The sequence below is a fragment of the Elephas maximus genome, chromosome 24 (assembly GCF_024166365.1).
Source record: "Elephas maximus indicus isolate mEleMax1 chromosome 24, mEleMax1 primary haplotype, whole genome shotgun sequence".
Lineage (NCBI taxonomy): Eukaryota > Metazoa > Chordata > Mammalia > Proboscidea > Elephantidae > Elephas > Elephas maximus.
Genome location: NC_064842.1, coordinates 39465428 through 39492677, shown reverse-complemented (window position 1 = coordinate 39492677; position 27250 = coordinate 39465428). Strand labels below are relative to the sequence as shown.

Below are 27250 nucleotides of genomic sequence, written 5' to 3'. Positions count from 1 at the left end.
CTTAATTGTACTCATGCGGAACCTATACATAGACCAAGAAGCAGTCGTTCAAACAAAATAGGGGGATACTGCGTGTTTTAAAGTCAGGAAAGGTGTGCATCAGGGTTGTATCCTTTCACCATACTTATTCAATCTGTATGCTGAGCAAATAATATGAGAAGCTGAACTATATGAAGAAGAATGCAGCTTAAGGATTGGGGGAAGACTCATTAACAACCCGTGATACACAGATGACACAACCTCACTTGCTGAAAGCGAAGAGGACTTGAAGCACTTACTGATGAAGATCAAAGACTACAGCCTTCAATATGGATTATACCTCATCATAAGGAAAACAAAAGTCTTCACAACTGAACCAATAAGCAAAATTATGATAAATGGAGAAATATTGAAGTTGTTTGTCAAGGATTTCATTTTACTTGGACCCACAATCAATGCCTTTAGAAGCAGCAGTCAAGAAATCAAATGACATATTCCATTGGGCAAATCTGCTGCAAAAGACCTCCTTAAAGTGTTACAAAGCTAAGATGTTACCCTGAAGACAGGTGCTCTTGACCCAAGCCATGGTATTTTTGATCTGCTTTTTATATGCATTCAAAAGCTGAGCAGTGAATACAGAAGACCAAAGAAGAATTGATGCAGTAGAATTATGGTGTTGATGAAGAATATTAATATACCACATGCTGCCAGAAGAACAAATAAATCTGCCTTGGAAGAAGTACAGCCAGAATGCTCCTTAGAAGCAAGGATGGCAAGAGTTTTTCACATGTACTTTGGACATGTTTTCAGGAGGACCCAGTCCCTGGAGGAGGACATCATGCGTGGTAAAGTAGAAGCAAAGAAAAGGAAGACCCTCAACAAGATGGGTTGACACAGTAGCTGCAACGATGGGTTCAAATATAACAATGACTGTGAGAATGGCACAGGACCAGGCAGTGTTTTGCTCTGTGTTGTATGTAGGGTCACTATGAGTTGGAAGTGACTCTGTGGTACCTAACAACAACAACAGGTAATTGGGAAATAACGGTGAACAATAGCTACCAATAAGAGCTAATATACCAGAAGGAACAATCTTATACGGCAAGTTCTGTTACTAACGCGTTTTACAGCTAAGGAAATTGCAGCCCAAAAAGGCTACACATCTTACAACATGTCTCAGAGCAAGCAAATGGCAAACTCTGAATTTGAAGCAAGGGCTGAACAGGAATTCTGAGTGAAGACAGGTCTTTGCCAGTCAAGGTGGTGACCTGGGATAGATCTACTCAGAGTCTCTGCCTCAGCTGGTTACCCTGATGCCTGACGGGGCTGATGTGTTCCTCTCCTGCCTTCCCCGTAATTTCCTGCTTTCGGCTGTGATCTAACTTCAGTTTTCTCCAACTTTATATAGAAAGGAAAGAGGACCCAAATACCTAAATTACTATTGAAGAAGAATAACAAAGTAGGAGGCCTCACACTTCCCTATCTAAGAACTTACTATACAGCCATGGTAGTCAAAACAGCCTGGTACTGGTACAACAACAGACACATAGACCAATGGAAAAGAATTGAGAACCCAGAAGTGAATCCATTCAGCTATGGACAGCTGATTTTCAACAAAGGGTGGAAATCCATTCAATTGGGGAAGAGATAGTCTCTTTAACAAATGATACTGGCATTTTGTCATGGATTGAATTGTGTCCCCCAATAAATATGTGTCATCTTGGTTAGGCCATGATTCCCAGTATTGTGTGGTTGTGCTCCATTTTGTGATTGTAATTTTATATTGAGAGAATTAGGGTGGGATTGTAACACCACCCTTACTCAGGTCACCTCCCTGATCCAAGGTAAAAGGTGTTTCCCTTGGGTGTGGCCTACACCACCTTTTATTTCTCAAGAGATAAAAGGAAAGGCAAGCAAGCAGAGAGTTGGGGACCTCATACCACCAAGAAAGCAGCAAGGAGCAGAGCGCATCCTTTGGACACAGGGTTCCTGTGCCTGAGAAGCTCCTCAACCAGGGGAAGATTGAGGACAAGGACTTTCCTCCAGAGCTGACAGAGAGAGAAAGCCTTTCCGTGGAGCCAACGCCCTGAATTTGGACTTGTAACCTACTAGACTGTGAGAAAATAAATTTCTCTTTGTTAAAGCCGTCCACTTGTGATATTTCTGTTATGGCAGCACTAGATGACTAAGACACATTTGTTAAAGAGATCATCCATTTGCTGAAAAATGAAACAGGATCCATACCTCACACCACGCACAAAAACTAACTCAAAATGGATCAAAGATCTAAATGGTAAAACTATAAAGTTCCTGTAAGATAACATAGAGACAAAGCTACAGGTCCTAATATATGGCATAAATATACAATCAAACATAACTAAAAATCCACAAACGACAGAAGATAAATGGGGCAACTGGGACCTCCTAAAAATTAAATACTTATGCTCATCGAAAGCCTTTACCAAAAGAGTAAAAAGAGAACCTACAGACTGAGAAAAAAAAAATTCACAATGGCATATCTGACAAGGGTATAATCTCTAAAATATATAGAAAACTTCAATACTTCAGCAACAAAAACACAAACAATCCAATCAAAAAATGGGTAAAGGACATGAACAGCCACTTCCCCAAAGAAGACATTCAGGTGGCTTACAAACACATGAAGAGATACTGGTGATCATTAGCTATTAAAACCCATCGCTGTCGAGTTGATTCCGACTCATAGCAACCCTATAGAGAGATGTAAATCAAAACTACAATGAGATACCATCTCACCTCTGCAAAAATGACAATGATCAAAAAAAAACCAGAAAACAACAAATGCTGATAAGGCTGTGAGAAGATTGAAACTCTTATACATTGCTGGTGGGATTGTAAAATGGTACAACCACTGTGGAAAATGGTATAGTACTTCCTCAAAAAGGCAGAAATAGAAATACCATATGATTCAGCAATCCCACTTCTAAGTATACATCCTAGAGAAGTAAGAGCAGTGATAGAAATAGACATATGCGCACCCACGTTCACTGCAGCATTATTCACAATAGCAAAAAGATGGAAACAACCTAAGTGTCCGTCCATGGATGAATGGATAAACAAAACGTGGTACAAACAAACAATGGAATGCTATGCGACAATAAAGAGTAATGATGAGTCCTCGAAACGTCTTATAACTTGGATCAATCTGAAGGACATTATGCTGAGTGAAATGTCAATCACAAAAGGACAAATATTGTATGATACCACTTTTATAAAAAGTCAAGAATAGGTTTACACACAGAAAACAACATTCTTTGATGGTTACCAGGGATGGGAGGGAGAGAAAGGAAGAATTACTTGCTAGATAGTAAACGTATTAATTCTGATGAAGGAAAACACAATATACAATATGGGGAAAGTTAACACAATGTGACCAGGGTAAATGAAGACACTGAGAGGTATGTGAGAATAAAGAACAACTACAGTAAATGCTAGAACATATACAATTCTGCAACAACTGTAATAGGAACCAAAAATTTGTGAGTGGTTACATAGGTAGATATGTATGCTGTAGAGTTGTGGGAGGGCATATGGAGAACGTGTGTGTGCATATATAGGTATAGTTCTGGGCATTTGTATATACGTATTTGTATGTGCTGCATATATATTCATATAGATAGAGTACATAGTGGGCACAGTTACGGAAACTTCTTAAACGTATCCAAACACCTCTTGGGACTGTGTTACTGGGCTTGAAGGCTAAGGACCATAGTCACTGGGGACATGTAGGTCAACTGGCATAACATAGTTCATAAAGATGATGTTCTACCTCTGAGCTTGGTGAGTAGCATCTGGGATTTTAAAAGCTTGTGAGCGTCTATCTAAGATACAACTATTGGTCTCTTCACATCTGGAGCAAAGGAGAGTGAAGGAACCTAAAGACTGAAGACAGCAATTAGTCCACAGGTCTAATGGCCCACCGTCTCCTCTAGCCTGAGACCAGAAGAACTAGATGGTACCCCGCTACCACTAACCACCACTCTGAGCAAAGACACAATAGAAAGTCCTAGTTAGAATGGGAGAAAAACGTAGAAAACTCAAATTCATAGGAAAGACCAGACTTGCTGGACTGATAGAGACTGGAGGAACCCTCAGAACTATTGCCCTGAGACATCCTTTTAACCTGGAACTGAAGTCACTGCCGAAGGTCACCTTTCAGCCAAATAATAGATAACACCCGTGAGGAATATGCTTCTTAGAACAATCAACTATATGAGACCAAATCAACAACATTTGCCCAAAAGCAAAGATGAGAGGGCAAGGAGGGTCAGGGAAACTGGAGCGATGGAAACAGGGAAGGCAGGGTAGAAATGGGGAGAGTGCTGACACATTGTAGGGATAACAACCAATGTCTCGGAACAAACTGTGTACAAATTGTTGAATGAGAAACTACTTTGCTGTGTAAACTTTCACCTGAAATACAATAAAATGTTCATAAAAGAAAACAAACAAAAAAACCCGAGCTGCTGTCAAGTCAGTTCCAAGTCATGGTGACCGCCATGTGTTAGAGTAGAACTGCTCTGTTGGGTTTTCCCGACCATGACCTTTCAGAAGCAGATAGATAGCCAGGCCTTTCTTCCACAGAGTCTCTGGATAAGTTTGAACCACCAATCTTTCAGTTATTAGTTGACACTTAACTGTTTGTACCACCCAGAGGCTCTGATTTTCATTGTTACCCCTAAAGTAAGACTGACTGGACACAGCTTTTTTGTCTAGCAAAATCCAGGTAGCAAAGTGTTAAAAGCTCTTTCTCAAAGCACGCTGCAGCTATTTGTGACAATACCCTTCTCAGAGCTGACATGTGGTCCCCCTAGCTGAGGAGCGCTTTTGGTTACTTCTGGAATAGTTCAGGCCAAGGTCAGCAGAGTCTGATTTAGTAGTTTTCAAATTAGGCTGCTCATACCCCATGGCTTTGAGTAGATGCTTGAATGATTCCATAAACAATACAATTGTTTCTTTTTACCCAACAATAATGATGTTAAATGCCTAAGGAGTCTCTTCCCTACCTTATTTCTTTTACGTATTGAGGTTACTTGTAAGATTTTTTTTTTTCCAAGTGTTCTGACAGTATATATGAAATAAATTACTCTCGTCTAGGGTGGTAAAGAGGAACCATGGTGGTAAGCGCTCAGCTGCTATCAAAAGGTTGATGATTGGAACCCACTGAGCAGCTCCGAGGGAAAAGTGTCTGGCGATCTGCTCCAGTAAACGTTTCAGCCTAGGAAACCCTATGGGACAGTTCTACTGTGTCACATGTGGTCATCGTGAGTCAGATTCAACTTGACTGCACACAACAACAGCAACAATAGGGCAGTAAATCTCAAAATGTTGTCCGAAAGCAGTCTGAGTAAAAAATCGCTTGGGGTACCTGATGATTTAGGGAAATACTGGGAAGACCAGATCACAGAATAATAGCTTAACATTTTGCTGTTAAAAGGGACCATAGAACTCATTCTTCTGACTGCCTGCCTTACTCTGATGTCCCTGACAGGTGGTTGAGTGCCCTCCACGTGGAAGCTTCTACTAACCAAGTACTCACCATCTCCAAGGCAGCCCATTCTACTGTGTATCAGCTATAAATTATTACAAAAACTATCCTTAAAGGAATCAAGGGTCTTCCTTTAGCACCTCCCACCACCAGAGTAGATTAAGTATTTTCTTCTGTGTACACTTTTCCCACACCTCTAATAACAACTCTTAGCACATCGCTATCTAGTTTTCTAGGTATTCCCTGTACACACTGAAAAATGAGCTTTTTTCTTATTTATTTGTGTATCCTAGCACTGGGTACTGTACTTGGCACATAGTAGGCAGTCAGTGAATGTTTGCTGTTCAATGAACTCCTCTTCTTATCATTTCCATCCTTGGACCTTAATTCAGCCCTCTAGAGATGTAAAGAATTCATGTGATCCCTCTTCTGTGTGACAATCCTTCAAAAATATAGAGCACTGCTAACCCTGCTCCAAATCCCCTTTTATCCATTCAAAACTGTCCCAAATCCTTCAACCACTATTCATATGACATTGGCTCCAGGTGCCCTGGAATCCTGATTGTCCTTGCATTCCTAATAGGTGAGCTTCATTTGGGTCACCCAGAACTGGACCAGCTCACAGTATGTGGCTTCTGTGCACCATCCTGCTCCACCACCTTGGTCACCACACTCTCTCCATACAAGCTGACATCTGCTGTCTTAGCAGCCAGGCTTCACTCAACTTACTGCCAACCTCTTGCATCTTATAACCTTTGCTATCACATGGGCCCTGCTGTTGGACCATTAACCAATGGAACTGAAACCCAGTCAGAGTCACTTGAGTTCCCTGCACAACTGGTTAGGGCTACAGCTCCAGGTGAACCCACATCTCATAATGAGAGTTTCATTAAGGCTGGAGAGGCAGCCACAGAGACCAGAGTGTCTGAGAACACAGGGCACGGGTCACAGAGAGGTGAAAAAAGCCAGGTCCACTCAGCACATTTTAGAACTCAAGAGATGAGGACAAGAGTTGAGGGACTTGTGCAGAATCCCAAATTGCCACTAGGAGCCGCAAGCTGTTTGAGCTGGTGGCGCCAGTGGACAGGGAAGCAGCATAAATTTCAGTGAAGCAGAGCTAAGTGGTAACGGGCTTTAAGTTCTGTCATATATAGTTAATTTGCAGAATAAATTGGTCAGGGCAGCAAAAGGATTTAACATCCAAATTCATTTGAAAAACAGAAGCCAGATGAGTATCGAGAGGAAAATGGAGACCATTATAACATTCCCTTGCCGGTTGAAGTAGTATTATTATTGAATAATATTTTTATTAAAAATTTCTAGACCATTTGGTAGTTAAAGATATTTATAAGCCAGCCTTTGCAGTTTCTCAGCAAGGTATTGAATCGCCTGCTATGCAGCCATGTAAGCCCTGAGAGGCTCCCACCTGCATGGAACTCGTGTTACCATCCCCGGCTACCCTCTGCACACACACCCCCTGCACACATAGAGTGAAGCTGGGCTTATGGAAGGCAGAGACAAGGCAAGTAATAGTAATATATCATCTTTGCCCATTCAGGAGTTTCCCTGACCTTTGCTCGTCTTGCCCAGGTTTGAAGCTAGACAGACCAGAGATGATGAAGCAGGAGCGGGACCATATACAGGATGAGAGATCGAGTACAGATAATCAGGCAGGGTGTGCCAAGGGCTACATGGAGCCGTTGACAGAACCTTGCTAGGCTAATGGTTCAGGTCAAGCTAGACGGACTCATGCATATACTCTACCTCCCCTACCTACTAGTTGCCATGGAGCTGATTCCAACTCACAGCCCTATAAGACTCAGTAGAACTGCCCTGTAGGTTTTCCAAAGAGCAGCTGGTGGATGGATTCACACTGCTGACCTTTAATTTAGCAGCTGAGCACTCAACCACTGTGCCGCCAGGGCTGCACATACCCTCTAGCTGAGAAATAAGGCTGTATGGTAACTAGAGAGAAGCATCATTAACTCCACTCTGTGGAAAGGGACTGGAAACCCCCGGAAGTCCCAATAGTGCCCTCAACATTAGCAGAGGCTGATGTTGGCGTTGAAGTTCCTGGGTGGTGCAAAGGTTGAGGCACTCAGCTACTAACTGAAAGATTGGAAGCTGGACTCCATCCTGAGACACCTCAGAAGAAAGGCCTGGCAATCTACTTCTGAAAAAGGAACGATTGGAAATCCTACGGAGCCCAGTTCTACTCTGACTCACATGAGGTCACCAGGAGTTGGAGTCAACTCAAGAGCAATTGGTTTGTTTTTTTTTTTTAAGACACCGTTGCTGGGAGCTCCCTCTCTGCTGCACTCTGTCCATCTTTCTCTCTGTTACAGTTTATCCTCTCCACTTGTGCCTGGGCTACTTCCCTGGGCTCTTCTTGGGAAGGACCAGGAAACAGAGGAGGCTCCTCAGCTTAGCCTCCCAGGCAAGAAAACAAGACCAAAAGAAAAAGAAAAAAGAAAAAGCCTTAATCTCCAGACAAGTGCACAGGAGGCTCTTTCCTGGGAGCGTGCTGAGCATGCCCACTCATTCACATTGTCTCTCTGCTAATGGAGATTTGAAAATAGCAAACCCTGCAGGTGTTCCTCATTTTCACCTCTCTCTCTCTGCCTCATCCTTTCTCCCTGCTCCCTCCCTCCAAGCCGCTCTGTTTGTGGCAAAACAGCGGGGATAATCCCCGAGCAGCCCTGCACATCCTGAAGGCTAGAACTCGGAATCTCTATGTCAGGTTTATTTTGACGTTGACAAGGAGCTGCACGCAGCTGCTGCTAGGCTGTGGGATGCTGATGAAGCTGGAAACCTACTCCTCCCCTCTGCCCCTGCCTGTGCTGTGTCCTGGAGGAAGATAGGGTGCCCAAAGACTAGCCCTCAGATAAATGGGAAATGAATTGTAACAGGCCATGGATCAGGGTAGGGCCCAAGGTCAATGTCACAATGTCAGAGTCTGTAGACACCAAAGAGGGAGATACTAGATAAGAAGAAAAACCTTGGTGATCAGCTCAGAGTTATATGAAAGGTATTTGACGAATAAAGAAATGGAACTGTAAGAGGCAGATTTAAAAAAAAAAAGAAAGGAAACAAATCAGGCCAAGGTTAAATTGCCTAACTCAAGGTTTCAAAATGTAGGTGTAAGACAATGCAATGCAAAATATTACAACTTAACCAAGATCGAGTGAGTGCCCACAGAATATGAGGTGCTGGGCTTTGGGGACACACAGGTGAATCAGTCCTTAGCCTGCAAATGAGTGGGACACGACATAAAGCCAGGTACAGTCTAAATCAGTAGTAGCTGCTCCTATGGACATGGGTACAAAATGCCAGTAGAATGAATTCTCCTAGGGGTAGGAGCAGAGCGAACAACCCATTGCCATGGAGTCAATTCTGACTCATAAAGACCATATAGGAGAGAATATAACTGCCCCACAGGGTTTCCAGGGCTGTAAATCTTCAGCAGACTGCCACCTTTTTCTCCCACGGAGAGGCTGAGCCACAGGCGTTTCAGTTAGCAGCCAAGCGCTTTAACCAGTATACCACCAGGACTCCTTCACTCAATATATAGATGGAGATGGAAGACAGAGAAGGGGGAAAGAAAAAAAAAAACTTAAAAATTTTTTTTTTTTAGGATATGCCAGGAGTCCCTGAGTAGTGCAAATGATTAACACACTCTGCTGCTAACTAAAAGGTTGAAGGTTCAAGTCTAACTGGAGGCGCCTCAGAAGAAAGGCCCGGGGATCTGCTTGTGAAAAATCAGCCATTGAGAACCCCATGGAGCACAGTTCTACTCTGACACACATGGGGTTGCCATGAGTCAGAATCGACTCAACAGAACTGGTATGGGGACTATGGTATCGGTCCAATCTCCCACACTCCCCACATTTGTGCACTTATCAAATGCTTTCAGATAATCCTTCTGAGGCAACTCAGGCCCTTGCCTTTGTGGAGAATATTAAGAGGCTTTGGGCTGGGATTTGAGGAGGTTAAGCCAATGAGAGACTAACCAAAGCCTGTTGGGGTGGGGTCAGTTCTGATTCACAATGATCCGATAGGACAAAGTAGAACAGGCCCATAGAGTTTCTAAGGCTGTAAATCTTGGAAGCAGACTGCCACATCTTTCACCCGAGGAGCAGCTGGTGGGTTGGAACCACTGACCTTTCAGTTAGCAGCTGAGCGTTTTAACTACTGCGCTGCCATCAAATCAAACCAAAACCAAACCCCTTGCCATAGACTCTACTCGACTCTTAGGGACCCTCTGTGTGAGTTTGTTGAATGCTTAGCGTTGAGTGAGAGCCTCTACAATCCAGCATAGCATAAGGCAGCTTCTGGCCCACTGGGAACTAACAACCTAGCTAACTAGAGAGGTTTAGCTTTGAAGTACAAGCTTTAGGGCTTGGCAGTAATTCTTGAATTTACTTGAGACGCTCGGGCTGTACAAAGATGGATCTCCAGGGATCCTTAAAGAGGTAGTTGCATCACTGAGCTATCTTCATTCTTTTCTCTTGACCCAAGGTTTAAGGCACAAAAATCCCCAAACCAGTTGCCATCAAGTAGATTCCAACTCATGGTGCCCCATGTGTTTCAAAGTAGAACGTCACTCCGTAGGGTTTTCAATGGCTTTGACCTTTGGAAGTAGATCAAAAGGTTTTTCTTCCTATGCACCTCTGGGTGGATTTGAACCACTAATCGTTTAGTTAGTTGCCAAGTGCTTAACCATTTAAGCCACAGAGGGACTCCTAGCCCAAAGACTAGCCCTCAGATAAAACCAAAAAAACCAAACCCATTGCCATTGAGTTGATTGCAACCCATAGCAACCCTATTGGACAGAGTAGAACCGCCGCATAGAGTTCCAAGGAGCGCCTGGCGAATTTGAACTGTCAGCCTTTTGGTTAGCAGCTATAGCACTTAACCACTACGCCACCAGGGTTTCCAAGATTATAAAAGGTGGGTTCGATTGGGGTTGCAGTAAGCAAAACCTGTCTTCGGGTTTTTATTAATCCGTTGGTGTATGCTGCTATCCTGTAATTTCTTTGACCCAACCTCTCATCCCAAATGGGATGTCACTATTACTGACCAAAAAGAATCTGGCAAAGGCTTTGATGAGTTTAGTCGACTTGTTATTAAAATGTACTGTGTCCATGCCAAAATGGACTCATAATTTTGGCAAAGACTAAGCACTTCACCTACACCAAAAACCCAATTTAATGTGAACCTAATTAGCCAGGAAGTTCAACCTGGCAGTTATTTGTTTGGCAACACTTGCCCATTAAGAGGAGACAAACTTAAGAAAATATAATCTATGTCATTGATCAATTTTTAAAAAGCCTTCTGGGGAATAGATACAGTTTTATTTCTGTCTCCTACAGCTTCCAAATCTGCATAGTCATAATCGATGTACAAAATCATCTCCTGGAGGCACCTTGGGGAAAGGTTTAATTCTGTTTGTTAGGCGATGCTTCATGAGGCAGGCAGGAAATTAGAAAACCACATTTTTAGAAGAGACAAATGTCAACTAGGGTTAGAGGGAAAATAAGCATTTTCTGGCCAAGTATCAGTTAAACAAAAAAAATGTTCATTATCCGGAAGAAATCTTTTCTTGAACACCCCTGTTCATGGCATTCGCTGAGTTGCCCGGTGGGTATTTAATGACTGCTGATTAGTACACTAGAGTCCCTAAGTGGTAGAAACGGTTAATGTGCTCAGCTGCTAGCCTAACAAAAAGATTGGAGGTTTAAGTCCACCCAGAGGCCCCTCAGAAGAAAGACTTAGCAATCTGCTTGCTAAAAATCAGCCATTGAAAACTCTCTGGAGCACACTTCTACTCTGACCTACATGGGGCCGCCATGAGTCAGAGTCTAGTCCGTAGCGACTGGTTTAGTTGTGACAGTGGTCCTCACTTCACTGATGGATGCTATTCCTGAGGGTCTGACTTCAGGCCATGATTGTATCACAAACCTTCTGCTATTTCCAGAAACTTCTCAAAGAAATACCAAAGAGCTAGGTCTTAAGTGTATAGTAACCATATTTTTAGAACAAAAAGTAAAGGATACATTCTGACAAAGAACTTTAAAAAAAAAATTGAGTCCATTTGTAGGAAAGGACAAGAATATAACTCTTTGGAGTTGAAACTATGTCTGAACATGTTAGTTGCAAACCAATGGCTTTCCATTCTTTATCTCAAACGAAAGACAGGCTTACGCTGAGCTCATGGGCAGTGATGAACTTGAGGCTGGAAACCGGGAAGGGCTCCTGTGTACAGGCTGGCACTGGGCAGGGTAGGAAAAATGCAGTTGATGCAAGTTTTCATGTTTCATTCTTATGACGGCCCTTGGGGTTTAGAATGTCACTCTCTCGCTCTCGTAACTTCTGCCTTTTCTGTTGGTGAAGGGTCGAGTGTGATGCAGAATCCCAGTACTACCACCATAGCTCTGCTTCCAGAGCTGCCGAGACCCCTACCCAGATTTACCTTCCACTTCAGCTACTGTTTGGTAGCTGTGGCTTCACTGGCCCAGGTCACCAGTTGTGCCCTTTTGTCACTTTTGATGTTAGTGACCACAGCTAACACATGTTCTAACCACAAGAGAACTACTGAGAAAAATGTACCTGGTTGCATAACACTGTCTGTCCTCCAGAGCCAGAACCAGCGACTCCTTTTCTTATCCTTAAACCCTTAAACCCCATGGTAATTACCCAAAGCACATTAATGACCTTTGAGATATATGTGTTTTACAAAATTTGCAAATTGTACTTTTTGCAGTTATTTCCTCAAATCTCTGCAACTAGATCATCTCCGAATAATTCCCATTTGTGCCTGAAAGCAGTGGAGCCCATTCTGGATCGATGTCCTTCTTCATAGGAGACTGTAAATGTCAGAAGAACCCAGGACAATGGTACAAGCAGTGCATTTAAGCCGAGCTTGTCCAGTTAGTACCTGCAGACGACTGACGGAGGATAGTCAGTCTGAATACAAGTCATTAGAAACGATGTATTAATTCAACAAACATTTGCAGGCATTCAATAAATATTTGTTTAATGAATCGTTGAATGCATTAGTTAGGCACTGTGGGATATAGTGGTAGAGAACAAGACATCGTTTCGTTGTTTAAAGGAGCCCACCCTTTGTGGTGGTGATGGGCAGGACACGTAATGTAAACAGGCAATGTGAGAATAATAAAACTGAGAGAGCACTCACTATGTCCCAGGCACTGTTCTAAGCACACGTCATGGATTATATCAGATAATTGTTACCACAAACTTACTGAATGAGTTCAATTATTATCCCCATTTTATATGCAACTGAAGAAACCCTGTTGGCACAGTGGTTAAGCGCTTGGCTGCCAACTGAAAGGTTGGCATTTGAACTGACCAGCTGCCCCAAGGTAGAAAGTTGTGTCAGTCGGCTTCCATAAAGATTACAGCCTTGGAAACCCTGTGGGGCAGTTCTGCTCTGTCCTATAGGGCCGCTATGAGTCCGAATCCACTCTATGGGCAGTGGGTTTGTTTGGGTTTGTATACAAGAAAACCCAGGCACAGAGAGATAAAGCAACTTGCCCCAAATTGTACAGCTAGCAAGTGGTAAGGTCAGAAATCAAACCCAGACAGTCTTAAACCACTCCTTCTCCCGGGCAGCAGTGGGTATGGAGAAAAGTGGATGGCTTGGGGAAATAATGTAGATCTAAGAAGACTGGGTGATGGATTGAGAGAGCCAGAGAAAACAGGGATGAAGCCAGGATTTCTGGCTTGAGCAACTAGGAAGCTGGTGGTGCTGTTTGCTGAGCTAGGACCTATAATAGGACGAACAGGATGCTGGGGAGCGTGTAGAGGTGATGCACAGGTCTGGATGTGCTGAGCTTGGGCCGCCAGTCGGGCATTCAAGCGGATGCCCAAGCATATAGACACAGACACAGGCACAGACATAGGCACCTAACGTAGGCAAAGTAGTTTCAGCGATGAAAAAGATACAGTCCCTGCCCAACCCCCAAAACCCGAGCCTGTTGCTATCAACTCAATTCCGACTCATAGGGACCTTATAGGACACAGTAGAACTGCCCCATAGGGTTTCCAAGGAGCAGCTGGTGGATTCGAACTGCTGACTTTTTGGTTAGTAGCCGTAGGTCTTAACCATTGAGCCACCAGGGTTCCTGCCTAAACCCAGGGCACTCATTATCTCACAGAGCTGCAGAGGGAAGTGGTTGCTTTGTGCCCTATCTTCTTTTCCCTAACTACCCATTCATTGTATTGAGTTGTGTTTGGGTCTCAGAGAACAAGTCACCCTGGCAATTTTAGGAGTTCAGTTTGAGTCCAGAGTTACTTCCACCTCTCTGTCCAAAAAAAATATCTATTTATTTATTTATTTATTTTTTGTCCAAAGGTGTGATTAAACATCCTGAGAGAAGGCTTTGAGCTTGGGGATGGGTAGAAATGTGAATTCAGATAACTCCAGGACACCTGCTTTTAGCAGGAGCAGGCTGGGGTGGAGGTCTGTCCTGGAATGCAGGGTGTTGGTGGGCTTCAGGGCACAGGTTGCCATGGCTGTGCTTCACTCACCCTCACTCTGTGTCAAGCCTTCTTCTCTGCAGATCCTAAGCTGTTCTCCAAAGCTGGGATCCGAACCGTTTACATTTGATTTCTTTGCTGCCTAATGAACTGCCTCTCTAGTTCTAGCTGTGATGTCATTGGCATCTCATTGCCTAGGGCACCAACTCAGGACAGAGATTCTTAAGTAGTCCCAGAATCCAACAGGAATTGTACCAATTTACTTTACAGTGACTAATTCACTTTTACAACCTGTCAATTCCCACCAGCAGAGCAGACCCTGCATGAGAATGGGACGGTCACTTTTATCCCCTTCATCTGCTCCTAAGTCTAGGCAGGTCAATGTGTACATGCCTAAGGACATGGACACAACCACAGTGAGATGTAACCGTTGAGAATGCCAATATTCTCATGCCACAATATTTTGTTGGGGAAATTCATCCACTGTGTGCTGTAAGATACAGATTTAGCCTAAAGCAAATGGCATTTATTTATAGCAGACTGTCTTTGCAAAATGCTTTGCAGGTTTGAGGTTGTTAACTACACTCAATGTTGGCTGTTCTCCTTGTAGGAAAGCTAAGTGTCACGGCCCAACTCTAGAGCTCCCTGTGATGGTAAAGGGGGTGAATTCTGCAAACTGACCCAGCATTCGGGGAGGTGCGGCTACCCCTGGGCGTTTGATCAGAAGGCACCTTTGTTGTTTATAATCTTTGCTTGTATAACGTCTCATTGTAACTTGTTTCTTCTGTTCAGAAGTTCGTGCGCTTGCTGAAATAGAATATTCCTTTAACCGAGAGACTACATAGTGCCTCAAATTACTAGGGCAATCCTACCTAGGGTAGAAGAGAGAAGTACGAAAGCACTATAATAGGAGTAGGCGATGGAAGCGGGGAGTCATTCACCATGAGAAGGTAAAGTGGAGTCTCCCCATTACAGCTCCCCACACACAAACCATTCTAGCGCCCCTCCAACACAAACGTAAAAGCAAAGGTCAAAGAAGCTTTAGGACCTGAGCTGCTCTTCCACTTGCCAGAGATATGGTGGTTATTGGTGCTTTCTTCGGGCCACCCATAACCCAACCCACTGCCGTCGAGTTGATTCCGACTCATAGCGACCCTATAGGACAGAGTAGAACTGCCCCATAGAGTTTCCAAGGAGCACCTGGCGGATTCGAACTGCAGAGGGAGACTAATCTGGGCCCTCACCACCGGACTCCATCACTTTAAGGAGTATTTCCCAATTGTATCTTTAACTGAGCATAGAAAATGTCTTTCTTCTTTGAAAAATCTCGCTCAGGCTCACAACTCTCTTCTTTGCTGGGGTCTAAGTGGCTTTTGGGAGCTTGCTGCTCATGACTTCTGTGTAAATCTAGCTTCTCCCCATGCTACATACAGGATGAGGGGGCCAGAGGGACGGTGGGTCTTGGCCTCCAGCAAGGCCCTTTTTATACGGACCTGAATTTTTTCAGGAAATGGAAAATGTGGTTCTTAAGGAAAACAAAGTTTAGAGGTCTTCCACCATCTCCTGCGCCCTCCTGCCGTCAGTGTTTAGCCCCTAGCCTTGCCGTCTTTTCAGGGATGAGGGATATTGAGAGAGATTAGATGCATCTTGCTTTTAATTGGGACAGCCAGAAGACAGCAGCAAGGGGAACAGCCCCTCAAATGTTTAGCAGCAACTACAGGCCTTAATGATAAAGAGCTGGAGGGCTGAAAGGCTGGCAGAACTCAGCTTCAGGCTGTGTTTGGAGTTACAGTGCCCTCTAGTGGCCTCTTTTGTCTGTGACGGGTGCAGCCTAAGGAAGGAGCGGGATATATGGGTGTGTGCATGGTGGGGGGTGGAGGCAGTTCCTGTGTATTTTGGGTGACAGAAAGATTGGAAGCATATGATTCTCCCCTCAAAGTAACTTTTACTCCACGTGAATTTTATTTTCCCTTATGTTTCTTACTGTATATTTTTCTTCTTAAGATGTTTTAAGGAATTGTTTTACTTCCCCAATATTTTATGATACAATTGGAAAAACTTCAAACTACACTAATTTTTTACAGTAGCTTTGTTTTGAAAATCACTTGCCCTCAAGCTGGCTCCGACTCATAGCGATCCCATGTGTGTCAGAGTATAACTACGCTCTGTAGGGTTTTCAATGGCTGATTTTTTGGAAGCAGATAGCCAGGCCTTTCTTCCCAGGCACCTCTAGGTAGACTCAAACATCCAGCCTCTCACTTAGTAGTCGAACATGTTAACCATTTGTGCCCTTTACTTTTACAGAGCTTGATTTTCCATGGTTCCAAGGTGGTCATGCAAAATTTACTGCCTCTTTCCTTTTCTAGTCATAGAAGGCATTTTAGACTGATATCACCATCTGCTGGTCACTCTATGGAAATCCTTTTCCCCTCCTCTTTGGTGAACATATTCTCAATACGGAGGGCTATGGGTTGATAATGAAATACATTTGATCGTAATATGCTTGGAGGACAACCAAGAGAACTTTGAGCCCTCTGACAAAGCTTGTAAGACAAATTTTTTTAAAAAAATTTTATCTTGAAAAGAAGCACTGTATCTTTACTACTTTATTTTTTTTGGAATTTCTTTTACTCTCTCCATGAATGATGTCCTATTTGTCCAAAAATCATGCCGAGGATCTTATCATCTCACCCCACCCCTACTTTTGGTTAGCAGCCAAGTGCTTAACCACCGCAGCACCATGGCTTCTTCACCTCCCCCACCCAATTATTCGTAAAGAAGATTAGGGGCCTGGGAAGGGGCTGGGTGAGGAAAATCCTGAGCCAGATTGTGGCCACTTTGCAAATATTCCCAACAGGGGGTTGACTGAGTTGCATAAACATGAACGTCAGTAAAGATTTTCATGTGGATTAGTGACTTTGGGGCTAGCTGGGATGGGCCTCTGGGCCTCCTACTTGTTGCCATCGTTCTTGGTTTTGGTATGTAGTTATGCAGTTCTTTTTTTAATTATTGTTGTAAAGATGTAGGTAACACACAGGCCACTTCAACATTTTTCACTTGTACAATCCAATGAAACCAATTACGTCAATCACGTTCTACAACCATCAGCAACATCCACTGCCATATTTTCCATGTTCATCAACAGGAATTCAATGATAGCTAAACAAAGATTCCCGTATTTCTCTTCCCTCCTGCCCCAGTATCCAGTGTTAAATTCTGATGTCTACCTATTCTAAGTGTTTCACATTAGTGAGATCATACAGTACTTTTTTCCTTTTGTGTTTGTCTTATTTCACTCAGCATAATGTTTTCAAAGTTCATCCATGTCGCACTATGTATCAGGGCTTCGTTTTTCTTTTTGGCAGGGTAATATTCCGTTGTGTGTACATACCACATTTTCTTTATCCATTCATCTGTTGATGGGCATTTGGGTTGTTTCTACCTTTTGGCAATTGTGAATAGTGCTGCAGTACATGTGCCTGGGAGCATCTCTTATGCAGTTATTTTATAATCTAGGAAGGACTTGTGCTAAACCCCAGATCTATTATTAAACAAAATGCAAATGAGAAATGAATTCTGTCCTATATTTACAGTCACGGAGTGGATCCTTTCCCTTAGCACACTGGAAGAGCCCCGCGTCAGTGGGGCTGCTGGGTAAAAATGCGTCATCCGCACAATGATGGTGCTCATCTGGGAAACAACAGTGCTGAATTTCTCATAGCATGTCCAAATGGGCTCCTATCACACAGCAAACAAGGGAGAGAATAGCAGAGAGCTCCAAGGACCCCATAGGAGAAAACTCTTTTATGAAGTCGATGAGTCATATCTCACAATCATCTTCTGGAACCACTTTGCAATTTCTTCCAGCCAGTTTCCCCAAAGATCCGGCCCATCAAGTGTTGCATTCTTCATGAGCCAGGGAGGACCTGAATGAATGTTCTATATCTGCCCATTGTTTCCAAAAGCCCAGTGGTCTTCCTAAAATCAGTTCATGTTCAAGACGGCAACTGAGCTGAAAGGAGTCAGAGATTTCTTAAGCAACCCATTTCGATCTTCCCTTACAATTAATAGGTTAAGTAGAGAACCATGAGAGCTGGGAAGAGAAACACGAAGCAGTGCTTTCTTGCATAGGGAAAAAACTATTGTTTTCTGGTAGGCATCTCCCATATTTGCCACCAAAAATGGACCAAGAGTTTCCCTAACTGTCTTTCACTCATCAAACAAGAGTGATGTGGAATACAAATTTCCCAGCTTTTGGAATACAAATCTTTTCTTAAAAAAACCATCTCCATTTTCAAGTCATTGACTAATAATGAAGCAGAGAAGCCCTGTTCTTTCCCTAAGACTTAGAGGCTTTCGAATCAGACAAAACTGGACTCAAATCCCAGCTGTCACAATATACTCACTGTGAGAATTTGAGGCTCTTGGTTTCACTTTCCTCACCTGTAAAATAGGTATAATGATAGAACTCCATGTGGGGGGTTGTTGCAAGGTTTAAGTGATATCTTGAACAGATCTCCCTTTCATAGTAAAGGCTTGATGAATCTTAGCTATAATTTTGATTAAGCTGTTATGATGATGGTTTGACATGAACCAGCCACTGTGATACATGCTTTAAAAATATTTTTGCCATTTATTCATTACCCAATGCTGGAGGTAGGTACTGTTAATATCCTGACTTTATAGGTGAAGGAACTGAGTCATGGAACAATCACTGTTGTTTGTGTTATGATGATGGTCATCAGCACAGACCCCACGAGAGGACCAGTGGAGCTGATGATGGTCAGAGAGGATTGACCTGGTCTCACACTGGAAGGGATTATTTCCAACTCCGTGGGCCACTGAGAGGGGTGGGTCCCCAAATTAAGTGGGACAACAAAATCACATTCTTACCCCATCTCAAGGATTTGACCCCAGCCCTGAGAGGCCACAGGATCATGCCAGTCCTTGCTCTTTCCCCTCCTTCACCGTTTCTTTTCCTCTTGTGTCTGACAGGCAATTCCCCATCCGATGAGTCAGAGGAGCGGGAAAGAGACCCCAAGGTCCTCACATTTCCAGAGTACATTGTCAGCCTGTCTGAATCTGGCACCAAGCGCATGGCAGCTGGAGTCCGTATGGAATGCCAGAGCAAAGGACGATGCCCCTCGTCCTGCCCCCTGTGCCACGTGACTTCTAGTCCTGACACCCCTGCTGAGCCGGTTCTGCTAGAAGTGACCAGAGCATCCCCCATCTATGAACTGGTGACCAACAACCAGACCCAGAGGGTAAGAGGCCTGTGACTCTTGGCTCTGGAAGACATCGACAACAGCAAAGGCTTTCTGAAGGGCATAAGGAAGTTGCAGTGCGCTGTTGAGCTCCTTGCTAGAATATGGATAGTGAGACTCTGTTTAGCTAATCCAGACACCTAATTTGCTTATATTTGCATGTTTGCATATTAAATCAAATCAATGCATCCACAACACCCACTGTAGTATGACTCAGGAGTCACAGCTCAGCACTTATGGAGTTGTTTGAGCAACAAGGTCTGGAAGGAAGTAGGTAGATAAGGAGGCACAACTCACCATCACCAAAGTCATAGTTCAGAGAGCCTTAATGCTTCAGAGGGACAACTGTAGGAAGGAGGTGCAGCTCTGTCCCACCCTTGTTGGCATGGGATCATGACCACTGGCATGGGAGGTAGAGCCAGCTCCCCTAACTCGTCCCCAAACCTGCGACCAGCTGCAGTTAGACGAGAAAGGGCATATCAGGCACAGATCCCAAAGGCAGGACCCAGCAGCCTGAGCCTGGAAGGTGGTTGGTTTCCTGCCCATCTATGGTTCGCACAACAAAATGCCGTGTCCAGCAGATCTATGCTAAATCATGACATTTCCAAAGCACTTCTCCTTGCCTCTTCTTCTTGCTTCACAAAAACACTCAGGAGGAAATGAATGGACCCCAAAAATAAGTTGAAGATGTGTGCCAGAGTCAGTGACAGCTCATTCTCCTAGCTCACTGAACTCCAGAGAAGGACTTGAAGAACAGAGTGGGTCAACACACACACACACCACCACCACCACCACCACTACCAAAAAAAACCTCAGGGTGTGAGACTTCTGAGACTGTAGCCAAAGGCAGTGTCATGGTTTGAATCTTGTCCCCCCAAAATATGTGTCTACTTGGTTAGGCTATGATTCCCAGTATTGTGTGGTTGTCCTCCATTTAGTGATTGTAAGTTTATGTTAAAGAGGATTAGGGTGGGATTGTAACACCCTTGCTAAGGTCACATTCCTGATCCAATGTACAGGGAGTTTTCCTGAGGTGTGACCTGCACCACCTTTTATCTTACAAGAGGTAAAAAGGAAAAGGAAGCCAGAAAAGAGGAGGGGCCTCATACCACTGAGAACGCAGTGCTGGGAGCAGAGTACATTCTTTGGACTTGGGGTTCCTACACAAGAAGCTCCTAGGCCAGGGGAAAATTGACAAGAAGGATCTTCCTCTAGAGCTGGCAGAGAGAGAAAGCCTTCCCCTGGAGCTGACACCCTGAATTTGGACTTGTAGCCTACTAGACTGTGAGAAAAGAAATTTCTCTTTGTTAAAGCCATCCACTGGTGGTTTTTCTGTTATCGCAGCACTAGATGACTAAGACAGGCAGGCTTGAGGCAAGGCATATTAAGGGTCACAGCATTGAGCTGCTTACCTGCCTGAAAGGTGTGCCCATCCCAAAGGGGTGATAATTTCTTTCTTTTTTTCTCCTTTAAGGGACACCTGCTGTGTCACAGATAGTTTTACAGGTGATACTTAGACCATCAGGAGGGATTTTGCATGTGTATATATTTCTCTCACCTGCCTGCTCCTGAAAGGATATTTTGTTGAGTGCCCGAAAATAAGCTTTTCACAAGAACAACAACAAAAAAAGATAAACTGTTCCTTTGGGCCTACAGCTTCCTCTACAGACTGATAGAGGGGGCTATGGGAAGAGGAGTGGGAGAGAGGACACCACTCCAGATGGGCTTGAAATGATGAAGAGAGGGTGGGGCCAGGTTGCCATGGACTTGAATCTAGCACCCTGACTGCCCCTCCCCTTACCTGCCCCACGTTAGCTTCCCTGAGAACCCAGGGCTGCTGCAGCCAATACCTCAGAGCTCCTGTGCCATTTTCCTGAGCTCACACATGGGACCAGCCTACAGACCAGGCCCTGCACAGTCACAGAATAACAAAGAGCTTGGTGGGCAAGGAGGGCTCAGAGTCCCTGCTTTCTGCAAGGGGGCCTTGGGAAAAGTGAGGAAGTTGACCTATGGAGGTCTGTCTTTAGCAAGCCCTTTCCTGCCTCCCCTACTTGCCAAACCTCAGCCCTTCCTTTTCTACCCACCCCAGCTTTAAGAGAGGGTGTGGCCCTATTTTGAACACTTTCATTTCTAAACACATCAGCCATGAGGCCTGTCTTTGTCATCTAGTGCTGTTATAACAGAAATACCACAAGTGGATGGCTTTAACAAAGAGAAGCTTACTCTCTCACAGCCTAGGAGGCTGGAAGTCTGAATTCAAACCAGCTCTGGGGAAGGCTTTCTGTTTCTGTCAGCACTGGGGGAAGATCCTTATCATCAATCTTTCCTGGTTGAGGAGCTTCTCAGTGCAGGGACCCTGGGTCCAAAGGACACACTCTTCTCCTGGCTCTTGTTTCTTGGTGGTGTGAGGCCCCCCTGTCTCTCTGCTCACTTCTCTCTTTTATATCTCAAAAGAGATTGACTCAAAATATAAACTAATCTAGTAGATTGTGTCCTGCCTCATTAATGTCTACCTCTAATCCTGCCTCCTTAACATCATAGAGGTAGGATTTACAACACATAGGAAAATCACATCAGATGACAAAATGGTGGGTAATCACATAATAATGGGAATCATGGCCTAGCCAAGTTGACATATATTTTGGGGGGACACAATTCAGTTGATGACAAGATCTCAGCTGTAGTTCAGTCGCCATCACATGTTTCTTCCCTCCCTACTTCCTAGTCACATTCTGTCTTTGCCATTCTCTCTTCTCCTCTGTTTCCCCTTCTAATTTTGCCCTTTTTTCCAGAGTCCCCAAGCCCCTACTGGTTCTCCTTCTGGAGATGAGGAGTGAAGAAGCAAAGGAGGAGTAGAGGGAAGGAACTCAGTGTGTGAGTTCTAATCCTACCTCTATGGTATATCTTTGCACCAATTTCCCAACCTCTCTGGGGCGCAGTGCTTTTCCTCTGTGCATGAGATGATGTCTGGTGTCATATTTTGGTACAACTTGTGATCATAATCTATAAACAAGAAGGTCAAACCATATAATGGAGCTATCATCTACCATATCACAACTGGATATCTCCAACCCAACATTTCCAAACTTGAACTTATCATCTTCCACCCTAAACTTGTTCCCCATACCTGCTGTGCTTCCATCACAATGAATGACACTATATTCCACTAAGTTGCTCAAATTGGAGATAAGAGATGCTTCCTAGATTTTCCTTGTCACTCTCTAAAATCTCTTCTGTCATCCAAGAGCCACAAATATCTCTTAAATTCATCCTGTTTTTACAATACCCCCATCATATCCCTAACTAGTTCAGACATCTATCGTCATGTCAGGCCACTGCCTTATTTATTACAGTAGCCTTCTTACTAGTCTCCCTACTAGACCAGACTGATCTGAATCATCTCTCTAATAGGGCTCCAGACTATATTGCACTAAAGTAATTCAATGGCTCCGCATAACCTGTTGAATACAATCGAACATTCTTAGAACATCATTCAGTACTTCATGATTCGATTTTGTCTTTGTTTACCTGGTTAGGTTGTTACCACTCCATACCATATACTTTATATGCCAAAATTTAACTCCTTGTACCTCCTCAGACACAAGACAACATGTCCTTTCATGTATCTGGCCCTTCAGACTTATAATTCTCTCTCCCAGGAATGCTCTCTCCCACTTTTCCCCATTAGCAAACTCCTATTATTGTTTCTAGTTTCAGCTCGAACATCATGTCAGAAACCCTTCCTGACTCTCCTAGGCAAACCCAGGTGTTCCTTCATGTAGCTCCCATTGTACATGTACATACATCCTTTAAAGCATGCATCACCTACTATCGTAGTTGTTTACAAGCCCGTTTTCCCTCTAGACTATGAGGAATATTTTTTCTTCTATGGACTTCCAATGCCTAGCAGTGATCTGTGCATAGTTGGAAGAGTAAATGGATGAATGAAAGAATGGATAAAATAGGCTTGAAAGCTCAGCTGCTCTCCTTAGAGGTGAAAGAAAACAACAAAAATGGAAAATTCCTATGTCTTTCCTGGAATCAGGATTGAAGGAGATGGGCTGCCCCATGCAATGCCTGGCACATCGTAGGTATTAAGTAAAATGTAATTTCCCTTTCTCTTCCCTTCCAAAAGGTTTCCTTCTTGATTCTACTCTTCTGCTCCCACGCAGCTTTCTCTAGCCCATCACCTGTAGCCCACCATTCAGATTGTAGGAGCTCTTAGGGTGGAGTAGAGCAAAGGAGGAATGTCAAAGTTTTGAAGAAATGCCTTTGAAAACATTCACCATCATAGGTGTTTGTCCTTACTTCTTTGGAGTGCAAATCTGACCATGTTGCCCCTCTGTGTAAAACACTTTAATGGGTTCCCATTGCTCTTGGAATGTAAGTCCCCTCCTTCCCATGGCCCTTAAGACCCTTTGTGATGTGGCCCTGCCTCCTTCTTATGGCTGAGCATCTCTTTATCCCTCACTCTGTCCCTTACAGCCACACTAGCCTTTTTCCAGTTGTTTTTAGAAGTCAAGTTTCATCCAGGAGGAGGCCTCCCCTCCTTCCCATGGCCCTTAAGACCCTTTGTGATGTGGCCCTGCCTCCTTCTTATGGCTGAGCATCTCTTTATCCCTCACTCTGTCCCTTACAGCCACACTAGCCTTTTTCCAGTTGTTTTTAGAAGTCAAGTTTCATCCAGGAGGAGGCCTTCTTAATTTTTTTTTTTTGCCCCCACCTGGAACACTTGGGCCCTTCTTTCCAATTTTTCTGACCAAATAACTCCTGTTCCTTCCCTCAGGGCTCAGATTAAAATGCTTAATCCTCATGGAGGTTTCCCCAAGCCCCTCTACAAAGGTCACCCCTCCCCTTACCCACTGCCATATGTATTCAAAGCGTCTTGTCCTTTTCCATCATAGCCTTTTTACCAGAGTTTTAGTTTTTTGGTTATGTGTGTAATTTTCATTTGTTTGTTTGTTACCAGGCTGTAAACTTTATGAAGACAGGAACCATATATGTCTCACACAGCAGTGTATTCCTAATGCTTAGCACAGGAAATGGCCCCTCACTGGTGCCTAGCCAATAATTACTGATTGAAGACTCTGTACAGCAGCAGGAACAATTTCTCTGTTTTTCTAGTTTCAAAAAATATACCTTTTGATTTGAATTTGGTTCAGTCAGGTCAAGCATAAAGTGAGCACCTACTGTGTGCCAGGCTTTGTGCTAGGAGCTAGTGGCTACAGTGTTAATTAAGAGAGCTTGATGGAAAAAGCCCAAGACTTCGAGTCAGTCATGTTGAGCTCAGGCTTCTGGCACTGCCTCACTCACTTGACTGTGACCCTGAGCAAGTTATGTGACCTCTTTGACCCTCGTTTTTCTCCACTGTAAACCATGATCACTTTTATCATGGAGCTCAAACGACAATGTTAGTATCTGAAAGAGCCTTATAAATTATAAAACTACGCAAATCATAGTTATGCTCAAGATTTGGTGCTTGCTCCCTAGAGGCTCCCAATCTGAGGAGCGGCGTCAGTAAGGACCTTTATTCCATTGATTGTAACCTAAGATAGCCTATGGTAAGTTCTGCTGTACTTAGGAATAGGACACAGGATAGTGGTCTTGGGCTTGTACCTTTTGATTGCTGTAAAGTTACTTCTTTTTTCTCCCTCCCTTCCTCCCTCCCTCCTTTCCTTCTGTTTCTTTTTTGAAGTTTTATCTAAAAATTTCTGGCATAGCTAGGCTTCATTTCTCTGATTCACTGATTAGTATGGGTGTGGTGAGAGTGGGCCAGGGAAAGGAGAGTCACAAGGCAAAGCAGAGGCTACAGATGTTGAGCCGAATGAAAGAGAAAGCTCTGACCTTGGCTAGCTTGGGACTGTCATGTGCCCTGTGGCCTGTCTCACCCTCTCTCTCACCCTGAGTTGGGGTTGGGTAGCAGGCCCTGCTGAGGGGTCAGTACTCCTAATTCACCAGGGAATTGTCCCTATTACAAGTTCTGTCCCCTCATTGTTCTAATTTTAACCTTTTGCCTTTTACTTAAGAGTAAACATCTGTATGAAACTATTATATGTAGGGAATTGTGCCAGACTCTGTGGTGGTTACAAAATTCTATGTAAGACTCAACTCTGCCATTCAGAGACAGTCATAATTGCTGGCATTTATTGGTGACTAATGTATGGCAGGTACCATGCTCTGCCTTTGGCATATATTATTTCATTTATTCTTCACAACAAGCCTATGAGGGAAGTACTACTGCTATCCCCACCTACCACTGAGGAAACAGAGTTTACGGAACTTGCCCCGGGTCACATGACAGTGATTGGCAAAGCCGGGTTCTCACCCAGGGCTGGCTCCCCAAGCACCCAGCACCTAGCAGTGGGTCACATACTTCTCCCTTTCAAGATCTACTAGGAAAGAAAGGCCTAATGCATATTCAAAACCCAAGGCAGAATTGCAAAAATATTGTAATTGTGGTACAAATGCAGAAGGAATGCAGAGGAAACACTGGGGCAGGGTGGAGAGGTCAGATAAAGATGCTGCACGAAGGCATCTGAAAAGGGACTAAGTGCCTCTGGGCAAGAGAAGAGCTGTAAAGGCTGGCCACTCCGATGATATCTGGTAAGCTCAAGGTGTGGAGTGACAGAGTGGAATAAAGAAGAGATGGAGGTGGAGTATGACTTCCAAGGTAATGGCCCTTAACCACAGGCATGAACCATTTTGCTAAGTGATTCCTACAAGGTCTCAGAGTTCCTACGAGCCCACACTTCCCAGAAACAACCTTCTGTGGCAGGGATTTTAGACCCCAAACTGGTAAAGCAGTGTAATTACTTACTAGTTGGAGGCTATTTAGGGCTAAGCTGAGCCTGGATATTCCATCTGTTGATTCTGACGGCCCAGCCCTGGCTTCCTGACAATACCTCCTTTTCTCTGCCCTCTCTTGCAGCTCTTGCAGGAGGCCACCATGAGCTCTCTCTGGTGCTCAGGGACTGGAGATGTCATTGAGGACTGGTGTCGCTGTGACTCCACTGCTTTTGGAGCTGATGGACTCCCCACCTGTGCGCCCCTCCCACAGCCGGTGTACGGTACCCTTTCTCTGCCTCTCTCTAGCACGTGTACCTCAACACCATTCCGCAAACAAATGGGCTAGGTACTAGGGAAGAGAAAGAAGAATGTGACACAGTCAGTACCTGCTTTCAAGGAGCTTTCAATCTGCTAGGGCGGGCAGGCATTTACATAAATTGTCACAGTAAAAGAAATAGCTTGACAAGTGCTATAGAAGACATTTAAAGAAAGTATGAGCTTTGAAGAGGGAATTCAAGTCTGAATCTGGGGAATGGTGACAATTTCATGGAGGGGATGGCACTTGAACTTCTCCTCAAAGGTAAAGAAAGTATTAATAGATACGGTTGGCAAATGGGTAAAGAAGAGGATTAACTGTGAAATAATGAGTATGGCCAGATAAGGGAGGTGAAAGTGCTGTTGCAATGGAGGAAGTTAGAGAGCTATAATGAGACCCTGCATAGACCTTGGCAGCACAACAACACAACCTTTTACTGAGCGCTTCCTGTGGGCTAGACACCGTGCTAAGCAGTTATGTGTTGTTATCATCCCCTCCCCCATTTAATAGACAAAGAAACAAACTCAGATGGTGTTATAAATTAAAATGTATTCTCCCAAAATATGTATGGGAATCCTAAGCCTGTGGGTGTGATCCTGTTGAAAATAGGGTTTTCTTTGTTAATTAGATCATACTTGAGTGTGTTTTTTTTTTTTTTTTTTTGAGTTGGGAGGGTTCTAAATGTAATCACTTCTGAGTTATTAAAAAAAAGCAGCATAGACACAGAGGCATGAACACACAGGAGAAGACAGAGACCATGTGAGGATTGCCAAAAAGCAGGGAATGTCCAGTGCTACCAAACGGAAAAGGAATCAACACAACTGAGATGCTGATTGGGATTTCTAGCCTCCAGAACTATGAGAAAATAAATATCTG

The 27250-nt window shown here is 43.9% G+C and overlaps 1 protein-coding gene across 1 annotated transcript in view; it reads left to right on the top strand.

Annotated features, from left to right (window-relative positions):
- Positions 1 to 27250, top strand: part of ASTN1 (astrotactin 1) — a 392406-nt gene that overhangs the window by 325862 nt on the left and 39294 nt on the right. Inside the window, exons 17-18 of the mRNA XM_049868516.1 lie at positions 19004 to 19272; positions 26201 to 26334. Of these exons, the coding sequence (XP_049724473.1) occupies positions 19004 to 19272; positions 26201 to 26334 (403 nt within the window). The remainder of the gene's footprint in view (positions 1 to 19003; positions 19273 to 26200; positions 26335 to 27250) is intronic.